Genomic DNA, 27027 nt, shown 5'->3' with positions numbered 1-27027 from the left:
CATTTGTAGTCACGTGATTAGAAAATAAATCCTGATCGCTTACATCAAATATAAAATTAACGAGAATAAAGCTAAAAATAACCTCTAAGACGCATGGTATGTAATAACGAATTTAACGGTCGTATATAATAGGGAAACACCAAATCTTCTGATAAATTTCACTTGAAACAAGACTGCTTTTTACCCAAATCAGAAACTCGATGGAATCAAAAATTTCATAGGCTCTGTTCTTTAAAATAGAAAAAAAGTTAAGTCTGAAAATAATACTGAAAACTTTTACCAATTCACTTGTATCAGTATGAATGTTTGTAGGAAAAGAAATTTCGTGTTAAGTACAAATTACTTTAGTAAAATTAATAATTCCCATCTTCAGATAAAACTACATATATGTACTTGATATGCTCGATTTTGATCAAATTGAAATATAATAAAAAAGGATAAGCGTACAATGTAGTACACGAGGGTCATTCATAAAGTTCCCGGACTTGACCAAAATATCATTACAATAATTTATAATAAACACGTACAATGTGTGATAGTTTCAGATTCATTTGTATGAATCAAGCATTGGTATAGTCTTGCACTGAAGGATCCCTACAATCCGTATTAACTAAATTGATAACAACTATGTTTGCTTTTTCAAGGTCAATTTATTACGTTTATTACAATTAACAATATGTGAAAAGTCAAAAACACACGTGCATGACCTTTCACGTGACTTTTCACATGACCAATACTTTATATTTACACACTAGTAATTTGAATATTCAGTGGGCAAAATAATAGCATTTAAACATAACACTCATTGCAATATACATAATTCAACTTCAAGGAAAGTTTTTTAACATATTTTTAATAAAACATTCATACGTTATAACCGTTTAAACATATTATAAATGTAAATGATAAACAATGAAAGTAATATATAAAAATGTAGACAATTTTATAATAAACATAAGGTGTTTACTTTGGTATTTTAACAACACAAAAAGATGGGATAACATAAAATCGAAAATCACTGCGTTCACATTGAACTATTATTGTTTTTCAGTTTAACATTATTGCGTTGATCTGGTGCATAATATAAAGAGTTTCGCATATCAGCCGTTAATATATTATTAAAAAGAAAATTCGTTCATACAGCCCGGATACAATGATTCTGAATCTATATTAATTTATGTCGAATTTTCGGATATGATCATTGTTCGGACGCAACAATTTTTCAGATGCGATCATTATCCGGTATTGACTTTATTTCGGGTAAGAACAACATTCGGATATATGATCATTTTTTAGAGTAATCTATTATTTCGAATATAACCATAAGCAGTGATCCTAAAATATAAACAAAATGTGTCAAATACCAAAATAAACATAAACAGTTATGTAAAATTCAAAGAACTACTCAATTTTACTTTGCTGATATTATTTACTCCCTCTGTCAAAATTATTGTAAATATAACTTGGAGATGCAAGTAACTTAAAATAATACGTAGATAAATTGCTAATCAGGATAATATGAACTTAAAATAAGTTCATTGACGTAAGTTAACAATGTTATTAAAATTCGTGCGATTTGAAAGTTTGGTTTGGCATTACAATGGTAGATAATGATACAATCTTATAAGGAAGAACGAAAATTTAGAAACATTCTAGGAATAAAATAGAATTATCAGATAAAAACAAATTTAACAACAAAAATGTAAAACGTCACGGATTTCAATGATTTAATTTGAATATATATGTAGACAAGTAATTTCTTTAAACAAAGTTTTAGACATATTCATCAGTCATTTGCAAATCTACATGTACAATCTATCTATATAATAAAAAATAACAAAATAAATTACCCTGGAAAATATACTAACATATCTAAATAGCTACAGATGTATTTAGAAATTGAGTTCATTAAATCAACAAACTTTCCAAAATTCGTGACGCCAGTCTTAAATATATCTTGTAGAACATGAGGTCAGAATCAAATTTTAGCATTCGTTTCTACATAAACCAAAATAACTTTAAAGAAACATGCTTTCATGTTTTTCCATTATTTTTGTTCATATATACTATACACTACTGAAATTCCGCATCTATTCATCTGCTATCAGAGCATGAATTATATATATAGAAATATTTAAAACGAAGTTCTTAAACAAATGTTTGTACTAAAACTGATGTATTAACAAATAAGCTTCATGTATTTAAATGAAACATTGTAAACATTTTAATATATATCTAAGATATATACTTAAACAAAACCGTACTTATATAAAAGAACATATATTCATATAATCCCATTTGTAGAAAAGTGTGTTTCTTATAATCTAACAGCTTAAACAGTAGTTTAAGATCTGTTTTTCCAAATAACAATTTTCGTCGAAATTTACTACATCGGAACTATAATTCAGAAACTCTATGAGTTTTGCTAATTCGTAAAAAGGTTTCACCCTCTTATCCCCCTTTTATGAAATGACCTTGTCCTGCTTTAAATTAGGAACAGCCTACTGAAAGTTTTAGGGATTTCAGTCTAAAAAATCTACACATAAAAAGTCAACAATAAAGAGTCTAGGTAATCTGAACAAAAGTGCATGCTGGCCTTGCTTTTTACTGGTGACCTTGGCAAGACATGATTGCTGTATAGCATTGAAGAGAAGGGAACAACGCTAAGAAAGAGAGAGTAAGAGAACCATGTGGCAGATTACAGTCATTGTTTGATGACTGACAATGGCAGATTTATATGGCGTAACAAAATCATCTTATCTCGGACTTATTATACGCCTCATGTACGGGCGTACACACCTATCTTCACAGAACTTCAGCCTTCGCGGCGAGTGGGTAAAATGCCACTGGAGTTTATTTAAAAGAAAGAACAGATTGATGCAATATGTCAAATCCGTTACATTTTCTTAAGTACATATATAATAAAAGAAATATTTCAAAATTATACATTTTAGCTCATAAAGTGCGAGAAACTGCGAGAAAATAACATACAATGAATACAAGTAACAAGACATGTACAATAAGATTTTTTCATTTATATGGGAATAACTACAGGAACTTGAGGGGTTATTTTTGACGTCACATTATACAAAAGAACAATTAATACAAAAAATCACAACTTGAATTCTCGTTACGTAGGGAAACTCACTTTTATCTCGCGCGTGCACACAGTGAGCAGACGACATTTTACACCGAATAACCCTTAATTCCATTATTTCAACACATGTACTATCTATGGCGTTAAATACAAGTCTATTGATAACCAGAGATTGTTTCTGATTTTATATATACAATAAAGCACGGTAAATATATCCTCTGAAAGTGAATGGAACACAAACATCCACTCACCCGTGCGGCTTTCACGTGCGTCTGGAAGCGTTTTTGTTAGAAGACAGAGAACTAATGTTGTGTTACGAAAAAACCCAGTGTTTAGAAACATTTCAAAGTATCTGAGAGGTAATTTCGCTCTTCAAATACACAAACTCAGAATTAAGCTTAAATTTTCAACCTTAATCAAAAGCTTCTAGTTTACTTAGCACAGCTTGTAAATAAAGAAACATTGTAACGATACTGTTAATAATATTCAGATTTATTGTAAGAAATCGACAGAATTAAAGTTTCAAGAAAATTGCCAACTAGCCATATCAGTAAAAACGATGCTGCTTCAGTTAAAATTTTGTCTTTTATCAAGAAAAAAAAATCAAACAGGCATACACATAGACTGCCTTTTCACAATATAATTACCTAAAACATGAACAATGTATGTTTAAAATCGCAGACGGACAGACGGTGCAGTGAATGTACCGTATTAATATGTCCATATGCTCAAGAAAATACGAAACATTTGTTTATTTTCTGTGGAATTTACATTATCAGGTTTGTTTAAACAAAACAATATTTCTTATTCTTTCACGAATGTAAACAATATAACGTAAACGTCAAAATATCAACTTTGTCAATCAATTTTACAGTTATTCAAGCATTTTGCCAACACGGATCAGAACGAAGACCAAGCTCCTCAATCACCCTGATTGATAGACTTGCAGTTAAGGCCAGATATTTTTTAAAAAAGGTTTGTTGTAGTTTAAAACAACTATTTTTATTGTCCGTTCATTCGGTAAAAGTAAACAAAGTTAAGTAAAATAACACATGTTTTAAAATAAAATATGCATTTAAAATGTAAGGTATGTTCTACAAATAGCATACTCTTGGCACAGACTTAAGGGTACATACTCAAGACAATTATTTTAAAATTGTAAGAAATCCATTTTTAAGGAGCAGTCGTTTCATTATATTAAGAAATAATGACAAATTTTAGATTTTAAATGCATGATGAAAAATATATCTTTTCTACCTTTTTCTCGTTATTCTAAGGTATACGAATGTCAAGAAATAAACAATATATAGAAAAAATATCATACAACCATATGACCCCTCACTACCGATGACGTCACTAATTCAAATTATACCCTATTCAAAATAACTATTATCAAAATTAGCACTATAATCAACACTGCTACAAAAATGCACTAAAATTGCAATTAACAAATAAACAAAGACAAATGCATGTAAAATATTCATGAGCTGCAACTGGTGCATTTCTTAGTAATAAATAAATCGATACGCATGATTAGTTACATGAAATAAATATGCATCGCTTTAACGAAAATATGTTCTGCACAACTTCTTTTTCTTAAGAACATTTCATTTAATGACAGAAAAAATTTTTACTATTTTCTTTAATAGCAATTCATCTTTTTATACCTATACCTTAGTTAATAGTTCTAAAGACTCTTTTTTTTAAATTCTGGAACATATCAAATTATTTGTTAAAATTAAAAACAATCACTATTTTAGCCACATGATTTCTGTAAAGTATATTCAACAGACATTTTATTCCCCCAACAATTAAAGAAAAACAGGTCATCGTCTGTTCGAACGAAGAATCCATTTACGTCATAGCCTACTTCCTTCAAATCTATAAATAGTACAGTGTACAACTTACTTTTGTTTCAAATAAACAAAAACAACGAATTTATATAAGTACCTATATATAAGAGAGCCGTGCTAAATAATTATAAATGAGTCAATTTAGGTATATAATCGTAGGGTCCCTGATGATACCCGTTCATTCCCCCACCCACACCACAAGGCATCCCCGGTCCTCCTATCATGTGACCGGATGTCATTTGACCTTGATCCGGGTCTTCGTGACCACCATTTACATCCGGGTACATTGAATATGAGTTCATGTGCGCCATATAAGGATGGCCGCCATTAAAACCCCCGTGAGAGTTTTGGTTCATATGTATGTAGTGATTTGGAACATTAGGATGGGAATTATACCGACCCATTTCCATATTATGCATGTTATTCATACAGTTCATTGGCATATTAATGCTATTTCCGTGATGTTGTTGGGGCACGGGAGACACTGACTGCTTTAGGCACGTGGGACTTGACTGCGGCGGCGGTTGTTGAGAATACATGTCTGAATGGGACGAATAAGGATGAGGGGGCATTGTCGCATTTTGCGCATGAGATCTCTGTCCTGGACTCGGCGTTTGAGGATGTGGTGACGCCATGTGTCCTGGCGGTAACGGGTGTCGGCCAATAGGATCCGGGCTGCCACCACCGGGCTGGGGTTTATTGCCACCACAGTCACTAAGTGAGTCCTGACCCCCAGAATAAGATTCCTCGCTATCACTATCACCCGAGAGACACCCGTCAAGCTTTCCGAGGCCTTTGTCAGAGTGCTTCTGTCGTTGCTCCTTTTTATACTTCATACGCCGATTCTGAAAAAAGAAATAACCAGTCACTTACAAAAGAGCATCTCACTGCTTTGAACGCTTTGATAACTATAAGCACTTTTCGTTAAATAATAAACATTGCTCAAAAACAGATGCTTTTGTCATCATAATGTGCTCAAAGAGATACAATCATTTACAGTTTAAAAGAAAACCCTAGGTATTGACCATTTTGAAGAACAATATTCGTGTGAACGCTGAATGATCTAGAGTCTAACAAGGTATGTATCCGAAAAATATGCTATAATTGCTATATGATAAGAAAATGCAAAATATTTAAGATTCTATACGGTAAGTATTTATATACAATTTTCATAATTTCTTTTGAGGAAATTGAATTAGATCTAAGCTTTGAATACAGTTTATACTTTTCTTACAAAATATAAATACGGTAAAATTATGTTGTTTTCATAATTTTATGGTGGATTATCGAAAGTGTTGTTACAAAGAATGTCTTTGTTATTTAACACACGTGAATACTGTACGTAAACAGAATAAAATGTTATAGAACAAAATATTATGTTGCTAGTTTAAGCAGGATTTTAACAGTTTAACAATGATTTTGTGAATGCACAATTATCTCATAAGGAAATAGTCCAACATATTTCTTACAAAGATGTATTTTAGAATTATTCTTTTTCAAAATTCAAACAGAACATTTGTAAGCTGCTTTCTGACAGATATAGCTTTACATACTTTAAAGTTGATTGGTTTACAATGGGCACTTTTTTCATTAGTATTTCAAATATTGATTAAACAATAGAAATGTATCATTTGGATTTTCATATGAAATGCTGCTTAAAAAATGTTAATACTGTTCTAAGTGTTTTAGAATGACCATTTATATGATGAATAACAATATTTTCTTCTAGAACATTATTATTATCTGCTATATAAACATACAATATATATGTAATATCGGATCATGTATCTCCCAACAACTTCCATGTTTAATTATTTAATGTGTGATACTAATTACTATCAACGTAATTATTTATTGCATTTACAGACCTTCCATTGTAGACCAATTCACTTTAAGAATCTAGCAAGTGATATCTGCAGCGAACAAACTGTTTATAAAACAATAAAATATAACTATACTTAACTTACCTGAAACCATATTTTTATTTGTCGCTCTGTAAGGTTGAGAAGAGCCGCCATTTCAATCCGTCGTGGTCGGCATAAATATCTATTGAAGTGAAATTCTTTTTCTAGTTCAACAAGCTGGGCACTTGTATATGCAGTCCTAGCTCGTTTTGTCGGTTCTAAAAATAGAGTAATATATATGTAGCATGAAACATCAAAAGTTTACTAAAATGTTTATTTCGTAAAATTGTGTAATTTTTTTCTCCAGGAATAAGTTTTCAGAAACTCAAAATTCATATAAGATATAAAATTTTTACTAAAACAATAGCATTTTAGTGTAAACATATTTTTTTCGCTTTGATCATCTTTAATGCCGAGTAAATTTTACAGTATTATAATCAATTAGGAGCACATAAAAAGTAATGCAATATGATAGTGACATATTAATTCAATAAATGGTGTGTTATGAAACCATTGAAGCGTAAATTAATGCAAAATATACATTTTTAAAATCAAAACCTGTACGATTGTAATAGCAGTATATTGTTTCATTTTAATTATTTTACCATTAATTTTTAAAGTAAAATTTGCATCGTATCATAGGTAGAAATAGACGATAGAGAAAAGTTTCAAATTCCTCAAGAGTATTTAAGAAATTGTGCATTGTACAGTTTAGAGTGTTTGACAAATAGAAACACACTTAACATAATTTTTGTACATGTATATACATGTATACATACTATTTATTTTATTCAAAATATTTATAACAATTATTTTGTTTTACATCATTTCAGCCAATTCATCAAATTATTTGACATTTTTTTCTGTTAACTACCAATTAATTGAAATTATAAACGATTATTTTTTTCATATTTATTCATCAATGTTAGAAAAATAAACAAAATTATCGGCGAAGCATATCGATATAAGGCACGTGATTTATAATCGATCCACGTTATCGATTATTCATCGCCGTACGGCCATTCACCTAATGGAAACTACAAGTTCTTACGCAATACTGATTATAAATTATAAATGAAGAAAGAATCACGCGTCTAATTTCAATTAAAAGCACGCATATGTCCTAACCACCCTACCTTGTCGGCAACGAGCATCTGCCATTTTACAGGGAAAACTTGAGGAAGACTCTTTTTTTATATTTAGATTCTTGTAACAATTAGCGACTGACAATGATTCTTAAACTTCCAGGATATATGTTTCTATCCAAAAAAAAATTCACCTGGTTAGATGCGTGTTTTTTGCTTTTTTTCTCCCAGAAAGAATATATATATTTTTTGTGAAATATATTATCAAGGGTGAACATCTGGTCCTTTAACAGTAAAAGAAAAAATAAAAGAAAAGAAAAAGTCAAACAAAAAACCCAAAACACAACAACAACAACAAAAGCCAACAACAATTAAACAAAACAACAACAATAATCAAAAAATGACAACAACAACAACAACAACCAGACAACAACAAAAACACCACATGTCACATTGAAACTTTAAATGGATAAGGATATTTATTTATTTAATTATTTATTTATTTATTTTCTCCGCCTTTGTTATAACTATAGTGATGATTACTACTGTAAAAGATTCTTTAACTATTTTACAATAAGAGCTGCCAATTCTGAAATGAGTGGGCATAATTATCAGGATTTTCTTTTGTGATCATTTTAATATAATTAAAATAAAAACAAATTTTCAAAATCAACAAAAAACCAAAAATGCTTTAAAAACAACTTCCATTAAAAAGTTAATTTTAATGCACTATGTTACATGTTTATTTAAGGAATGCATGTATGTATGTATGTATGTAAAATGTAATATGAGACAAAGTAAACTCAGCAAATTATAAGTTTGTAAAATAAATCTAGGGCTAATTAAATAATAGTCTGATTGTCTTTTATTCATTGTTATTTACTATTGATCTACCAATTATTAAAGAAACGTTTATTTTACTTACAAATCCATTTTGACAACGTATTTTACTTGATAAACTATTTCAGGAAAGAGGCAAAAGCAAAGGAACAATTTCAATCGCAATGACGTCATATTCTATTTTTAGACTAAGAATGCATAATGAAATACAAACCGATCAGATAATAAAGTAAAAAAGCACAGAAACAGTTAAACAGATTTCACACACTCAGAAAAAAGGAGTCTGATTGAGGTATATAAAACTAGAGGTTGGATGTCAGGCCTTTTATCTAAGCTTTGGCGTTTCATCTGTGTGCGTTTTATGTTTTATAACAGTTCATAAATTACATTTTAAAATTGACTGTGCATAGTTTTGACGTGATAACGACACTAGTAAAAACTTGTATGATGATGCTTGTTATAGTTGAATATCAAAGGGAAATAGCGGCGAATCTGCACGCTTTTCACGTATGATTTGATGGACACAGGTCCCTGTGGGATTTCATTTGAAACTGACGTTAATTTAGTTACAGATACAGCTGGTTTTCTTGCGCTCTGGAACTATATTTTGCTGATGGATTTTGACAGGAAAAACAGACTTGGAAAAACACTTAAATTTCTTTCATGTTCTTAGAATCTAACGTCACGGCCCATAGAGTAAGCATTCAATAAATCTAAAGAAATGAAAATATGAGAAATGTCCCAGTTTTTGAAGTCTGTCGAAGTTTTGCATCATTTTCCGCAGACGAATGATTTATATTCGTAGAAAAATGTTTGTTTCTGTATTTCTATTTTCCTCCTTTTTCTTTTGGCAATGGACGAATATTCGGTAGGAAGTACCCCAGACTTCAACGCGTTCTAAGTGTTTTCAGTGGTTTGTATACATTTTGTTATTTGAATTATTTCAAGAATTTCTAAGTTTTTGGTCTGAATTTCAAGCAGACGACTTAAAAAACTTCTGCCTATATCACATCCTTCCGTTTCTGCCGCCTCTCTTTCATGACCGACTTGATATCTTTATATACGGTGATTCATAAACTATGGAGCACTACCCGGAACTTAATTTAAATGTATTTCTTTTCCTTCAAAACGAAAGCGAAATAACAATTATATGTTGGATATTTGTAATCACACAGACACCCTGAGATGAAACATACATATGAATGGCTTCAACGGTACAGGCATTGAAACGAACCTGATTAATACATGTATATAATGTATATACATAATTATACTGTTGTTGACATGTGCTGTTATTTTTACTTTGACCCATGGTTCTCAATATCAAAGATATATAATAAGAAATCAACGGTCCAATCAGTAAGAAATGCATAAAGTTATACCATTTCACTTATAAGGTTGTAAGAGTGTGTAACTTTTCCTTAACACAGTGTTACTTTTCCTTCTGACAATTTAATAGATGTTTTCACTTCAGGAAACACGCCAATTATAATGTAAAAATACTGTTATTACTACAACACTTTTTGAAGGTCCCAAAATCGGGACTATTGGATAGACTTGAAAAAAGTTTTTAAGTGTTTTATACTCGTTTAGCACCACGTTTGGTTAATAAAGTTTTGCAGTCGACAGTGTAAGGGTCTTATATCAAATTTTAGGTATGTGGTGGCAGACTTTAGGTGCCATCCCTGTGGTTAATTTCCGCCACAGGAACATGAGAAGAACCACCGGTCTTCTGTTACTTTACTTTGCACTATTCTTGGACAAAATACATATGGATATGTATATATGTACATATTGTATGAAATATGATATGATTATACATGTAAATATAGATCAGATCAATATAATGAAAGGGCGAATAAGAATAAGGAAAAGTATGTTACATCGCTTTGTCAAATAACAATACCTACTGTGCTATAAGAATCAATGTTTAAGATTAAAAATTTCCCGCTTGTGTCATTTGCTTATCTTGCGGAAAATCTGACTTCAGGTGATGAAAAGATGAAAAAGTCGGCCAAGAAGAAAGTGTAACAGCTATTCTAATACATTTATTTATACTTGAGCATGTTTCTTTTTGAAAATTATAGATAAGTTTTGAAAACGATATCTTTATATATTATACATGTCTTGTTCCATGTTTAAATGTTGAATTCTACTTAAGCCGGTGCTAGGGGGCGTGGACGGTTACTTGCACTTTTCAGTACAGTCCATGAACAGGCTCAATAAAACCGAACCTGCAACATTTTCAATTTGGTCGTTTTTTGGTGTTTGGGATTCTGTGTTTCACTATTTTTTTTATAAAGTTACAACACACAAACGTGTCGATTGTTATAGTGTGCCCTTCCTGATTACCAATAAGAATATAACTACAAACTTTCTGCAAGCATACTTTTGGTATGGATCTAAGACTATATTTTTTACATGTATCCGCAATTTGAAATATACAAAACAAACTTCACTCGAGAAATTTTTTTACCAATTCATTACAAATTCATTTATTCCTTAAATCCTTGATCTTCAATTTAATGCATAATATAAATGGACAGGTTTCTTAATTATATATCATTTTCTTTACAAATAAAACTATTCCATAACAAATTGTTTCCTTTTGACAATTTGACATTACCTTTCATATATATTGGAACAGAACAAATGTTTACCAACTGTTCAAGGATAACCAAAGAAAGAGTAAAAAAATCATACGATTTGTTGATAAAGCCAGTGCTTTGAAAAGGGGAGCTCAAAACAATTTTAAAATAATAAAACCATCCTAAAAAGCTGTTGATGCTTTACAAGAACGGTTCATAATGGACACCCAATACGACGAAATGAAATAAAATATCCAGCAAATCGAGCTGAACATTATCTAAGCAACTTATCATGTAGTGATGGCTTCTTCTCAGGAAAATATGGTTTGAGAAATCTTGCCTGGGATATGGATCAACAAAGATCGTTAATCAGTTAATGGTCGGTAACTTATATGATCTGTTTGGAATATCTACGCCAAATTAACGTCTATTCACTGCGTTCTATCATTCCAAATCATACACAGATTCGGTTTCATCCGTTTTCTATTCATTAAAAGAAGGTATTTATAAGCTAGCAATGTATGTACAATGTGATGGTAATGACATCCATTTTCTAAAGTAAAAACAACCCAACATTTATCCGTATCAATACTGCATCATTGCAATTTCATTATCAATATGAACACTTGATTTACATTGTACTTCTGTAAGTGTTAGATGCCGTGTATTTGTTAATTTTCAGTATTTGAAATCAGGCAATTAAATTTCATTACACTAAAAACAAATGAGTGTAAAAATATAAAAATTAATTAAATCACAAACAAAGAAATACATGTAATACAAAATCTCTATCAACTGCAAAAAGCCCTTTTGAGCAATACTAATCAGAAAAAAAAAAAACACAATCAAATCATAAATTGTCTAAAAGCAAAGATGATTTAATATTTAAAAGAAATACAAAATCTGCACAAATTGCCAACACACTCAAGAGCCACACCATTCAATGGAAAACGGACAGTAACAAATTCAAAACATTACAAGTCTATAAAGAGTACTTAAGAAGATAAACACAAACTAGTATACATAGTCGTTCAGATCACAAAGACACCTTTCATTTAATAAGACATTTGAGTTTCGCCACATCATCAAAGCTTTCTTTAAAAAATACAGAACCGAGTATAAATGATTTATTTATGATTATTCAATTGGAGGAATTCATTGAAGCTTTCCTAGTCTTAGATGATTCGCCGGTTCGTTTCCTATGATCTCTTATCCAATATAATCCCTCTCTTTGAGGGATTAACTGCAGCAGGACGATTTGTTTTTATTGGCTAGGATTTCCCTTGACTTCATACTAAGTAACTCACAATTTCAATGTATCATGAAGTATTTTTATGTAAAGTATGCACAAATTATCCGCCATTTGTTTTCTATATTTGAATACAGCTTCTGCCGGTGTTAGGGAGGGATGGGGAGAATTTTTATGTAAAGTATGCACAAATTATCCGCCATTTGTTTCCTATATTTGAATACAGCTTCTGCCGGTGTTAGGGAGGGATGGGGATAATTTTTATGTAAAGTATGCACAGATTATCCGCCATTTGTTTTCTTTATTGGAATACAGCTTTTGCCGGTGTTAGGGAGGGGTAGAGGTGGACTGTGTGGTATTTTCTGACTAATCACACTGAGAAAGAAAATAGTTGCATTTTTAGGGTGATTCCTTATAAACTACATGTATATGTTGAATAAGTATACATATACTCAAAAGTGATTTCGAACGGGGTTTCTTAAGGGTAAAGAATAATAATTACAATGTAAAAGTTGTACAATGTACAAAGTAAAAAGTATATTAAGGTTAGACATTTATTACTTATTTATCACTTGTATCTAAACATACAAAAATTATCTTCGTGTCAACAGGCATAAACTGTTTATTTATTTTTTTGCAGTATCTTTTTTTTCATTAATACCGTTGACCTTTTTGTCGTTCAATTTGATATTTCAAACTGAAGAAAAAACAAACATTTTAAAAAAAAAAATACCATAGGTGCATATAAACATTTTCATTCATTCTTTCCGCTTGTGTAAGCGATCTTAATGTGTTTCTTTCATATGAACGGAAACCCACAAAAAGGCAAACAGTATGGTGCCTTTGATCTCTTCCAGCATGGAGAGAAATTATCATTTTTTCACATATGATGTCAGGGCTTTGGGTCTGATTTCAGAAACAAACGGGTCTGTTTTGAAAAGCTAGTTTTTTTTCTCACTCTTGAATTTTTGTGAACAACGTGCATGTACATGTAAAGCAGGCATGCGTATCACCAGAGGCTTGCATTTTAATCAGAGTCTCTGCAGAGATTTGCTTCTTTACGTTTCTTGAATACTCAATAAACTCACAGCTTAATTGTTGGATCTATTTCCGTATAAAAGTTCGGAAGGCAATTTTCATACGTGACATGGGGACTAAAACCATCTCTGCAAGGAATTGGAAGCCGAGCAATGCTTCTGTTTTTTGTTCCATTGCACTTTCATTTTCAAGATGATTTGAATACGGCTTGTGGCTGTAAAAGTACACTGATATTTGCCAGGGGTTATAATGACCCAAGCCTTTATTGAAAGGCATATATGTTACTTCTTGAAATAACATTAATTTTAAATTGTTGAACGCTTTAGTTCAAAAGGAAGCATAATGATATTGTTTTGCTTTAGTACCACGTTTTAGATAATCCCACAATATAACACTTATATAACTTGAAAATGTTTCATCCCTTCACTAGATACATCCAAAACAAACTTTTATTTTAAAAATCTGGTCCTGTTAACTTTGCCAGATTTTCTGTAGTTTTATTATGTTACATTGCACGTGTGTGACAAACAGACGTTAGGAAGCTCGAAAACAAACCATGGTAATTTAGGATAACCTGTCTGTTATCTACATTGTTTGCTTGTCCAATTGCGTATATACTGTTTTTGCATATATACAACTTTAGAAACATAGATGTTTCCTAAAACAGAATGAACAACGGTGAAGAAGTAATAAATATTGTTAAGGCATAAAATCATCTAATCATTGAATTTCCATGAAAGAAAAGAAAGAAAGCAATCTAAAGATAAGTGTTAATGGAAGGTAAACCTTTTAAGAGATAACAGGGAACAACTTTTCTTCATGATTAAAACTATAATTGATAATACTTCAAGACATTAAAAAATTACTCATCTTTCATTTTCTTTCTTTTTTATTAGCTAACATGTAAGCGGTTGAATGACATAAGGAGGTGTATTAAAAGCTGGGTTTATACTTAAAAGTAGTTTGAAGACAATTATATCTTAATATACATAAAACACAAACATTACATCATGTATCATGACAAAACGTTAATATAACAAAACACTAATATAACAAAACGCTTATAAAACAAAATGGTCTCATAACAAAACGTTTACGTTACTAAACGTTTACACCACAAAAACTATATCATAACAAAAGGTTAAATTTTACCAAACATTAACATAGCAAAACGTAAACCTTACAGAACGCTAACGTAACAAAACGTGAACCTAACAGAACGCTTACACATATCAAAACGTGAACATAACTAAACGCTCAAATAACAAAACGTTAACCTTCAAGAACACAAACGTAACAAAATGTTAACCCTGCAGAACGCTAACGTAACAAAACGTTAACATTACTAAACATCGATAGCTTTACAGAACGCTAACGTAATAAATCGATTACTTTAAAGAACGCCTGCATAACAAAACGTTTATCATTCCAAACACCAACATAACAAATTATTAGCATTACAATACGTTTAACAAATCATTTAAATGATGCATGTGTGCTTGAGTAGATATTAACAAATTAAATTGTCAATTTAAATCTAAAATCTTGATTGGATATTAATATCAATATATTATGTATTTCTCACAGATTAATCTCAGAAAACCCACTCGATTAGAGTTAACTGATTTCATATTTGATTCATTTCTGACAAATAAAATATTACATTGATTGCATTATTATTATTACTTAAATACTTCCATCATCCAAATCCTAAATGTTTAGTAATGGTAAGAATATCGTTCAGACAAATAAAACGTAAGTATTTGAAAACAACTACAACAAAAAACCTAAAAACTACAAACAAGCAAACAAATCCAACTTCCCGAAGCAACAAGAACAGCATCAACAACAACAACACAAAACAAAACAAAGAAAAAAAAACCCATAAGAAAACAAACAAAAAGCAAACAGAAGTTGCCGACGATTTCTACGGCATGCGCAGTTTGCAATAACTTTAAAAATATATAATAACATTTTTACTTGTCAATTTAAACAGGTTTGTCAATTTAAGCAGGTTTTGATGGAGCATTCTGTAGAATGTCCCGAATAAATCCGATCTTAATTGAGTCTTCGCTTTTACATGAAATTGCATTTAAGGATCATACCAAACATGGGCGGGTATTCCATTGACACGTTCATGTCACATTTAATTAAGTTCAGCCCATCATTAATCATTAGTACCCACACAAATTTGTCAGTATTAAATCGGGGGTTAATCAACTTTGCAAAAAACATGATTTCATTAAATATTACTATAGGGATATTAGAATTCCGCCGAGGTCATATCACATAGCAAATGTTTCATAATATGCTGGTATGCAGGGATAATGCACCCTTTTGGAACATTTATATTTCATAAAATGATAAGGTCCCAGATGATTTTCCATCCATTTTGGACATCAAGGTTGTGACAGGTTTATCTTCCCATGTACCCTCTTGTGTCAATTGCTCTTGCAAAAAGTTAAAAAACACAACAGAAAAATATACCATTGAGAAGTGATAATGTTTTTCTGCTCACTTTTTTTCTGTGCAAAATAAGCCATTTATTTGATAACATTGCAACAGAAAATGGAGACCATAAATTCGTAGGTTTCTTAAGGGAAGTTAAGTGTAGGGCCTGACAACGTTTGCTGTAAACAGTACCTATAAAGTAACGTTCCTTGCAAATATGACAAAGGTTGCTTAAACTCTTTGCAAATGGCTTTCTTGCTAAAACACTTATAAAAGGTAACAAAGATTTGGTAGCGTCCTTACAGTAATATTCTCAATGTTTTGGAACAATTTTTATTCTAAGAATAGATTGAGTTGGAGCCATTGTTCTTACTACATTGATGTCAAAGAAATACGAATTGTAATAGTGAAAAACTGATTGTCTTTGTCTTGACAAGAAAATCATAGTTATACTTGGTTGTTTTATGCCTATTACATGTTTAATAGCTTTGTCCATTTTCCGACAATACAGTTAACAAGATATGTCATACAATCACAAATGTTTCAATATGGACATTCTGTTGTTGTCTAACAAGAAACTAAAAATGTATCAACAATTATTATGTTTGCTTAAAGCATAATTCAATGCTTATAACAAATGCAAGATTTTCTTATTCTCGGTAATCCATGCGCCCTCGTTACGTTCCCGTGGGTTCCGTCGACCGTATTTAAAAAAAAATCACATTATAGGTGCAAATGAGTACCGCCTTGTATGACATTTTAACAGTTTATTTCAGTTAAGTCCAGAGGACTTATATGTATACAAACACGGAACGCGGCTATAAAAAAAGGCTTGAAAGATAAAAAATGTATATTAAACGTGTTACATGTAAGCAATTAAGCAGCATGACGTATCCTTAAAATAGCAAACTTTTGACTATCTTATGATCTATTTCAAACAGTAAAATGTTGTATTTGTTATATATTTTTGGTCACTTTGCATAATTAAACTTTTACTTAAATAATGACAAAGACGTTTATACCGGAAAAATATTTTGAAATTATGATACATATAAATATAAGTATTAAACACCGCTTTGAAAAGGTTAATTCACTTTGCATTTATCTTTACGCAAATGTTATCAGTTATTTTTAGAGCTCAACTGTTCGTGCTTACGTTACATAACATTGTGTTATTGTTTAAAGTTTTTTGGTTATCGTATTGTTTCGGGTATTTTACTGTAGATATTTTCGCTACACAATATGTATATTGTTTCATTCGATATGCATTTTTGGCAGGGTAATGAACGCAGTGTCACTTGACATTATGTTAAGGTGGTAATTTTTTCTGTGTTCTCCAGTTTTGAATTTCATTTATACAAAAAGGTACAAGTAGCACCTGAAATACAACTCCGCATAATTAATGCTAATAAAAGTGCATCTGAATTTGCAAATATTAAAGTGATACTTAACAATAAAATCTTAATGCTATAAAAATTGAAACTGTAACTTGGATTGTGAATTCTAAATGAATGAATTATATTAACATTGATTTTAAAACTTGAAATAGTTATAATGCTATAACATAGATTTGTGAACTATAAATAGTTGAAATACTGTAACAAAAATTGTGAAATATGAATATTTGAAATACTGTCACATAGGGTGTGAACTATATATACATTATATATTTATTTATATATATATAACCGTGACATGGATTGTAAAATATAAATGAGATGACAACATTTTCCTCAATCTCCATTGCACAAATAAGTCTTTCTTATTTAAAAGAATCACATATATTCAAATTAACTTGATCATACCAAGTAACATTTAGTAAGAATAGAACAATGCAATATGATCTTAAAATTCATATATTCATAAAAATGACCTTCATTAAATATATATTAATTTCATTTAACTATTTTCAATGTATACATCTGCAAAACATGGCTTACAGCATTTTCATGTCGTACACAGACTTTTTAAGCATTGAAATGTCTTACAGAGAACTTTTAAGTATTGCAATGGCTTACTCAGGATTTTCAAGTAACACACACATAATTTACAAGTATTGCAATGGCTTACACAGAATTTTCAAATATTGCAATGTCCTACAGAGAATTTTTAAGCATTGCATTGGCTTACACAGAATTTCCAAGCATTGCAATATCTTACACAGATTTTATAGCATTGCAAGTCCATAATAATTAACTCATGCGACATTAGATTAAAAAAATATTATTTAAGTGCGATATGCTTTTTTCGTAACCCGCCTAACATGCATACATTGGTAACATACAGTACACCTGTTTCTAACAATATGTACCAACCCAAAATTACTTGTAGTTGAAAGAGAAAAAGGTACTGCAAATTAAAAATTTTAAATGATTAACATAGGCAAATAATTTGACTCTGTCGTTCCCAATATAAACAATTAATGCTGCTTTGTAGGGGGGGGGGGGGGCAATATACAACATAAATTGATAGTTAACATCACTTTGGAAGCAGATATTAAAATTTTGCAAAATCAGAAATAGAAATAGACGATGATACAATAGGACAATGGACCATTATTTGTTTATGCTTGTAAGAATATGGAATGAAAATTTGGGATATTATTTTAAAAGAGCTGTAAAGTATGAAAGGCACATGAGTATTCTATAAGATTTTGCTGTTATCCAAGACAAAACTTTTACCTAATACGAATGAAATAAATTCGCTATCTTGGCAATAAAAACCATATCGCGCGTATTGTACTAATAGTCAGAAGTGTCATTTCGTCATAGCCTTTAAAGATAGCACGTGATATTTCCGTGATTTGTTTTAATGAACGCTCTTTGTTATACTCTCTTCCTTTACAGATATGTTACTAATGAAACAGAACTCAGATATTAATGACAAAGAAATATGTTATTAATGTTTTATTTAGACACTCTAGTATCGTTCATCGAAGCAAGGAAATTTTAAAATATGCATTCATTCTGATTTTCTACTGATATTTAAGAAAAACACGTGCTTTTATTAATATCGTGCGATTCAACTTAGAAGATTAAAAGATCCTTCCTTTTACATGCCAAATGTTATGTTATTTATTTGCAAAAAGGGAAAACAGTAATTTACTAAAAGGTTAGATAAAAGAAAATTTGATTGTTTTAATTCATCTGTTGTTTCATATTATTATTGGAATATATTCAAATCGAAGATTTTACCTTTAACGTTGCAAATAGCGAAAATGCTATACCCTTGTGGTCACACATGAAGATATTACGTTTAAAATGCGAAATCTTCTCCATAACGAACATATATTACTAAACATACATATTCTCTGGATAATTCTTAAACAAACTGACGTCAAAAACCCTGCAGAAGATATTGAAATACTAATTCAGTTTTTATCAAAGACCGCACGTGACCAGATTTTCAGTCGTGTTTTGGTCCAGGTAAATGTCGTGTTGTCGTTCATGGCGGCTACACTTTCGATAATGGAGCTGTAAAGTGTGACTTAATTAGTATTTGTCATGGTCCAATTCAAAGAGGAATTAAAATATTCTTATTTTCGTATGGTTTTTGTTTGTTTGTGTAGTCTTGCCAAGAACCTTTATGATCAAATATACAAACACACGCACATCAAGATCAATAGACATTTACAGTATTCACATATACAAACAAACACATCAAAATAGTCAATTATTTATGTTTCTAACAATCATTACATGTACATTGTGTTATGCATGCAATGATGTATCAGTAAATAAACTTCCCTTTATAATGTTTTATTTGCTGTTAAAATGTCATATAATTAGCTCGACAAAGACACATAGTTAGCTTGTGTCAATATCTAAGATACCCCAGCTTTCAAATTGTCATTTGCAATATCATAAATTATATTACAGCGTTCATATACTTTAATGGCACGGTTTAACAGTTAAAATATGCGTGAGATACGCCATTGCTCCAGAAACTTTGCTCTTCTCATTTTTGTATTATACCCGAACAAATATATAGTAGAATATAAATGTGTGTATATATTGGACGAGAGTTTACCTAAACTTAAATAAACAACTTATCTTAAAATACAATATATCAATTAGACTGTATTACTATCAGTGGTCCAGTTTCGGCACCGGACCTGTTCCGACTCATTCAATGTCTTTTTTCCCTAGAAAACCAGCAATACATACTGAAATGAGCTGCCAACAAATGGTTAGACATATATTGCAGTATATTATCAACAAAAAATCAAATGTCAGAACTATTTTAATGAAAACGGCATTAAAGAAACCGGAACTGGTCCTGTACCGAAACTGATTACTTGACTGTATTAAGTTTACAATTTAACTTTACATAATAAAAACAAAATACATGCAACTTTGATATTGTCACTATCAAAATAATATTTCACTATCAAAATAATATTATTATACAGACTTTAGCATATGAAATATCACAAATCCAGACACTTTAACAGTTATATATTCAGAATTGTATATTAATTTTGTGTGATATCTCATAAATACCGAGATATTTATACAAATTGAGTTATGTTTTAACCGGTGCCAGGGGGTATGGGCTGCCCTGCATTTTTCAGTTCATCCAATTATACTGAGTTAGTATATTTCACTGATGACATCGTTGTCTTTGCTTTCGAACATTAAATTGGTACAATAGCTACATAGAGATAAAAACAAAATACTGTTAAACTTACATTAAACAGCCGTTATACCTCAGAAAAGAAAATTTATTTCTATTTCATACAAACTTTTTAATACTGTTATAGTTTTCAAAAAGTTACTCATTGGTCAATTAACTGAACCATCTTTTCCTTCTGTTGCATTTTTACATTTAGTACTGTTTAATATTCTGTATAGAAGTCAAAACGTTACTTTGTTTACATTTTTGCAACTTTTATGACAAATTATTTCACATTCAGTGCAACTTTCTTCGGGTAACAAGTATCTTATAGGCTCTAAATCCATTATTTAAACGATAAAAAAAGAATATATTCGTTTCCAAGTAATAATGTAACTTTAATAACTCATACTTATAAGCTATAAGTTCAGTAAAGATTGCATTGCTTATTCATCTATTAAAATTTAATGTCGAACTAGAAATTGTATGCATTTTTTGATCACTAAAACAGTATACGATGATGCATGCATTCATTATTTCTAGGTACATTGTCAAACAATCTATACCTTTATCGCATATTTAATTTGTTCGTATTCTATTAGGCTGTAGGTGAAATGATATATATATATATATATTTGTTATATGCAGACTTAAAAGTTATCTATTTATAAGGCTTCAAATGAAATTCATCCTCGTCGGTTAAAAGTTGTTTTTATTTTTTATATTAGTTTATTTTCTTCATTTGTTTAACAATGACATTTTGAAGTCACAATTTTAAAGTATGCAGTGATAAATATAAAGATATTCAAAAGTTTCATGGAGAATAAAAAGGTATATGTTAAACAGTATTAGAAAAAATACACCAAGCTTTGTTTTATGTGACGAAGTTTAATTTTTTTTTGTTCTTTCTATTTCATTCCTTTGTTTTGTCAAGTTAATCAAATTGTATAGCTCATCTTAGTTTGGAAGTTTGAAAATATAACTCTTGATAATGATTTTCCTGGGCATCTCCAAGAGGGTCCTATAACTTATCACCCATGCTGCACATTGTTGGTTAAATTTAGAGCCCATGAACTCAATTATGTCCCTTATATTAACATTCAAATTTTCGTTTTTCATTTTCTATAACTGATCAAATGCATAGATATATTATTACATAATATTGTATCGTTAAAGACTAAATATTGCTCGAGACGGTGCTAGGGTGCTTTAAAGATATTGCATATGTTATTGTCACTCAGGAACATGACTGTATAAAATTGAGTGTGCAATTTTCAACTATTTAAGGCTCTTCACATTGCTGATGATCCATCTTCTAATTCTTATTATTTCCTCTTAAATCATTAATAATAATTCAAAATAATTCAAATATTTTAAACATATATAATATATCAACATTTAAGGGAGATAACCGTTGAGGTGTTGGCAATGTTTATTTTTTTAACACCGCTTGTTACATAGAAAAACGTCGTATGTTAATTTTTGCTAATTTGCATATCAGATCACGGGCCCATTCTCTACACAGACTTTGTCTTAATGCGGATGTCTCGATGTCGCCAATCGCATTTTTATAAAATGGCAATCATTGTTGTTTCTTTCATATATTTGACAGTGAAAATTTTGGCAGATCTGACGACTTGAATTTGATAAGAGACCTATCATTGTGTGATCATTGATTAATTCTCTATTTATCTAGCAAAAATCTAAAAGGTCTGACATATCAAATATCGTTGTATTTTTGCGGCTTTTTCCGTATTCATCATATATGAAATATAAGAAATTATTCGTTTGTTGATTCAACGTAAAGATATTTAGTCCGGAAAAGAGCGAGTTGTTTGATTTCTCGGTGACTTGGCAAAGCCTCCCCCAATACACGGAGAAACGAGCATTTGATAACATTTTTTCTCATTAACAACTCCAAATATTTGGTTGATGGCGAATAAAAACCTTGAATAATTTTCACATAAATCTAGCTTCGGTAGTTTAATATAAGCTTCAGTCGGGTCGACAGCTCGGATATGAATAAGGTAAATGGTAGACAGCGATCAAAAGAAATATTCCGGTATGCTAGACAAAGAGGTCTAGTGGCGACTCAATATCTCTGGTGCCATGTTCGAAATTTGTATTTTCAAAATATCAGATTGAAAAGTTGTAATGTGATACGCATGACAAATGATATTTTTTTCGTTATGTTTTCATAACTGGGTGTGAAAAAAATATGAAGATTACTTCGAGCTGTTGTAATTCGTTAAACTCATTTCATAACATGGTTATAAATAACTTAAATGTTCTAGTATTTAATTTTTTTTCTTAATTGTGCACATTATCAAAAAAATCATTTGTTCAAAATGTTTATTAGATTTTAACGATTAAACGTTTAAATTTCAATTAGAACACGATTTAAAATACATAACAATTAAAGGTACCAAATAATTCGCTTGCAACATTCAATTATCAGCATATTTTCATTGAAGAAGACAATCTTAAAGGAACTTTAAAAATATCTATCACCGAGATACAAATTTAATTTCCTTTTGCTACGTTCAGGTTCGCAACGAGTAAAATGCATTAATTAGATAGATGCCTAAGAGAATGAACAATACTTGATTTTGATATCTTAAGTGGTTTCATTATAAAAGCTATAAATCATTCAGATTAAACTAGAAACAAAAACAACAACATGCTAAAGACATATTAGTAAACATGACTGACAGTAGAAATTAAACATTACTTCAAACAATATTGGGCATACTCTTGCTTCACAATTATAACTAACTTAATTTATTAAAACTATATTAAAGAATAATACTTTTAAGAAAGTTATTTCTGTCGTTTTCTTCAGGTTGTAGAAAATTCATTTGTCCGAAAACAGATTAAATACATGTAAAATTCATCTTTTGTTTTATGAAAGTATATCATTGCGACTTGAAATATATATATTTTATTTATGTTTTCGTATACATTATTATATATTGTACAAGTCTCGAACAAGATGTACTGTTTTCCAGGGCATGAAAATGGTCCGCTTTAGGAATGTGATATACTTTCTGAGTTTTTTTCCATGCCTTAAAATTGAATTGAATTCAAATAATTGTATTAGTCCAGACATCCGAGTGTTGGCGTAAGACACACTTTCATTTGTTAGAAAAATAATGTTCTTGTTTAATTGTGTTAAATTAATTTTAATATAATACTATTTCAATACAATTCGGAATCAATGTTTTTAAATCATATTTACGGTTTAGAATTTATATTAAAAAAGAAACAAGTTCTGTTTCAATCATATGCCAAATTTCTTGAAATTCAATTTTCCGCTAATTCATAAATTTTCAAAATTTTCTTATAATATATAACAACTGGGTATATTCTCTTTCTTTTTCAGATTATTACGCGTTAAACTACTCTTTATGAAAGTCCAAATGCGTTTACCAGAAGTGATGGGATTCTCCGAAAAAAAGGTCTGTGATGTAAAGAACCGAAACAAAGTCGTCTGCTAATTCAGTATGTCATAAAAGTGCCAAATTGCGCGTTTTTTTCTTCTCCCTAAAGATGGTTCAAATTTTACAAATTTCAAATGTATTTATTCGCAACGCTTTCGCTGTAAAATGCAATTTATGCAATTTTAAATTTGTGTGTAAACGTAATTGCCATTAGTTTTTCTTTAGAGTTGCGATTTTTAACGCCATTTAAAACACATTGAAATTCTTTCAAGATGGATTTATCACAGAGGTTATCTCTGTTTTTATTTTATTTTTTTGCTGGCGTGTTGAAAGTTTTACGAATGTGAAATCATTTATGACGCAGCTTATTTTCATAAATTATACAAAGTATTGATATTATGATAATTTATTTTTTTAATTATCTTTCAAAACGATGTGATAACGTGGATGCAGCTTTCAATGATGGGGATAGCGTTATTATATTAATCATATTTATTCTATATTGATTTAATTACTAATTATCATTTAAAAAGTTTAAATATATCTAATAAAATGATTTTGAAAACATCATTATGATTAATTGCATTGTTTTTTTTAATAATATATAATCACTATAATTTCACGAATTAAAAAAATATTCCCGTTGTAAAAATCGTCATCATTATCATTATCATCTTTGTACCACAACGCAGACATTAACATATTTTTTATGTATTTAATGCATTAATAAAATAATACTTAAGCCATTTACTATAGAACATGTTTTTTGTACATTTTAAATAATGTAGTATTCAAATCAGTATTATTTTATTCATCATCATCAGCATCATCATCATCATCATCATCATTTACATTATCATCATGCATTTTAAGCTCCGTTCTCTTTTCAAATATTACCTGATAATAAATATCATGGTATATAAAAGTAGTTTCTATAAATAAGACAACAATGCAAATGACAAAATCATGTAAAAAATAATTAATGATAATTACCTAATTATATATATTTTTTAATGTTAAAAATTAATAATTAAATTTGAATTAAAAAGTATTATCATAAAGTTTAATGATTATACATTAAGAGAATAACAAATTATATATAAATGATAAGTTTAACAATTATACATTAATCAAAGGACTTACCAATTACACATAAATGTTTATAAAAAGAAAAGAAAAATACTATATCAATTTAAAGTAATATTTTTAGAAAATTTTAACTCATAAAAATATGAAATTATAGGTATCAAATTTTTTTATCTTTAGTTAGAGTACGTCATATCAAATGATAAAATATCCTTAATCGTAATATATTTATGCGTTGACCGTACTTAAATTACGAAATCATACATATGAAGATTGTTTATTTTTTGACCTCTCTTTTATAGCGGCAATTAAGTTTCATTTTACCGCGACTTAATCCGAGAATTAGGTTTCAATACCTAGGAGACGACAACATATATTATCCTATGTTTTTTGTGAACAATTATTTTACATGTAATAAATGTACAAGTTATTTACCTAAATATGATTATGCATTATATTATTTGTAATGCAAAATTGCAACATGTTCTTAATATTTACTTTAATGACAAATTTTTGCGACCAACGTTCGTCGGACAAATAAATCTCGCTTGTACATAAACAACGCAAGAAGGAAAATAAAATTGTAACTAATATGCCGCTGAACAACAGTTTTCAGTCAAGCTTTAAGACATATCCTAATTTTTAACAAAAGCTTCTCTCGGCTATAAATTTTCCGCATACATCGTTTTTGACATTAATAGTCGGTAAAATAAATATAAAAGGTGATAGATCTAACCTAAATTAAACTGCTACTGGCGAAGAAAAGTGATTTATAGCTGAACATCAAGCAAGGAAGAAATATGAGTATTCAAAATTAAAAAAGCCTTACCTCCAAGATTTTGTTGTTGTTGTGAGTTTTGAGGCGGTTGTTGTGGCTGTTGCTGTTGTTGTTGCGTCTGTTGCTGCGATTGTTGTTGTTGTTGTTGTCGTTTAGTGTTCTGTCGAGACTCTTTCATCCACGGGTATATTTCCTTTTTCATAACACCATTCGTTGGACTTGTTGAGTCCAAATTTTGGTTACAATTCATGTTTTGTAAACATCTCGAAGAATACTGATCCACGTACCGACTCGGACTTAAGTCACCATTCGGAGCAGCATTGCTGCCCGGGGGTATATTACACTGCCCCTGGGGAAAGTAATCTCCGCCCGGGGGCGAGGGACTCGGCTCCCCGTAACTTCCACCGTTCGCTGGAATATTTTCATAACAATATCCATTTTCTGACGGATAATAAGAATTAAACGGTTGTTGTTGGCTATAATAGAAGCCTGTTTTCTGCATGTCTCGATTGCCAAAATTTATTTCATTCTGTTCACAAACTGACATATTATCCCTCAATCCATTGCCACTGTTCTATTCCCCATCACTCACGTGATTAATGGTTATCCAATCAGAGACCGGAACACAGCTTCTCTCTTTTCTACCGATCGCTGTAAAAAAGAAGAGAGAGAAATACACGTCTAGAGTTTATACATTATACACACCGCAAAACGAAAGCAATGATTTTCGCATCAATTTTCTCCCAGCTATTCTATTCGCATAAATAACTGAATTCTTTGACACATAAACAAATCTCTTAAGCACTCGAGAACAGAAGTGAAACTAGGTTTACGTTGAAGAGACAACTCGTATATAAAAGAAGTCGCTTGATGTTTTCAATTCGGCATGCGTATACGATGAAAACCCACCTTTCGTTCGGCTATCACAACAAAAGCGTTTTTTTCGCGGTGAATTAGCTACCAGATTTGACTGCTGAATTGATATCATGTAACTTTCCGTAATC

General features: G+C 30.3%; 1 protein-coding gene across 7 annotated transcripts in view; it reads right to left on the bottom strand.

Moving 5' to 3' along the window:
• Positions 1-630: 630 nt before the first annotated feature.
• LOC132739023 (homeobox protein HOX3-like) overlaps positions 631-27027 on the bottom strand; it is a 74895-nt gene continuing 48498 nt past the window's right edge. For all 7 annotated transcript variants that reach the window (XM_060726669.1, XM_060726664.1, XM_060726668.1 and 4 more), the window contains 3 exons: positions 26075-26674; positions 6918-7072; positions 631-5795 (listed from right to left, as the gene is read on the bottom strand). In XM_060726669.1, the coding sequence (XP_060582652.1) occupies positions 5076-5795; positions 6918-7072; positions 26075-26570 (1371 nt within the window). In that variant the 5' untranslated portion in view covers positions 26571-26674 and the 3' untranslated portion in view covers positions 631-5075. The remainder of the gene's footprint in view (positions 5796-6917; positions 7073-26074; positions 26675-27027) is intronic.

This window comes from Ruditapes philippinarum, unplaced genomic scaffold (assembly GCF_026571515.1).
Source record: "Ruditapes philippinarum isolate M1 unplaced genomic scaffold, ASM2657151v2 ctg1_1_1_1_1, whole genome shotgun sequence".
NCBI classification, from domain to species: Eukaryota; Metazoa; Mollusca; class Bivalvia; order Venerida; family Veneridae; genus Ruditapes; species Ruditapes philippinarum.
This window is presented reverse-complemented; position numbering and strand designations above follow the sequence as displayed.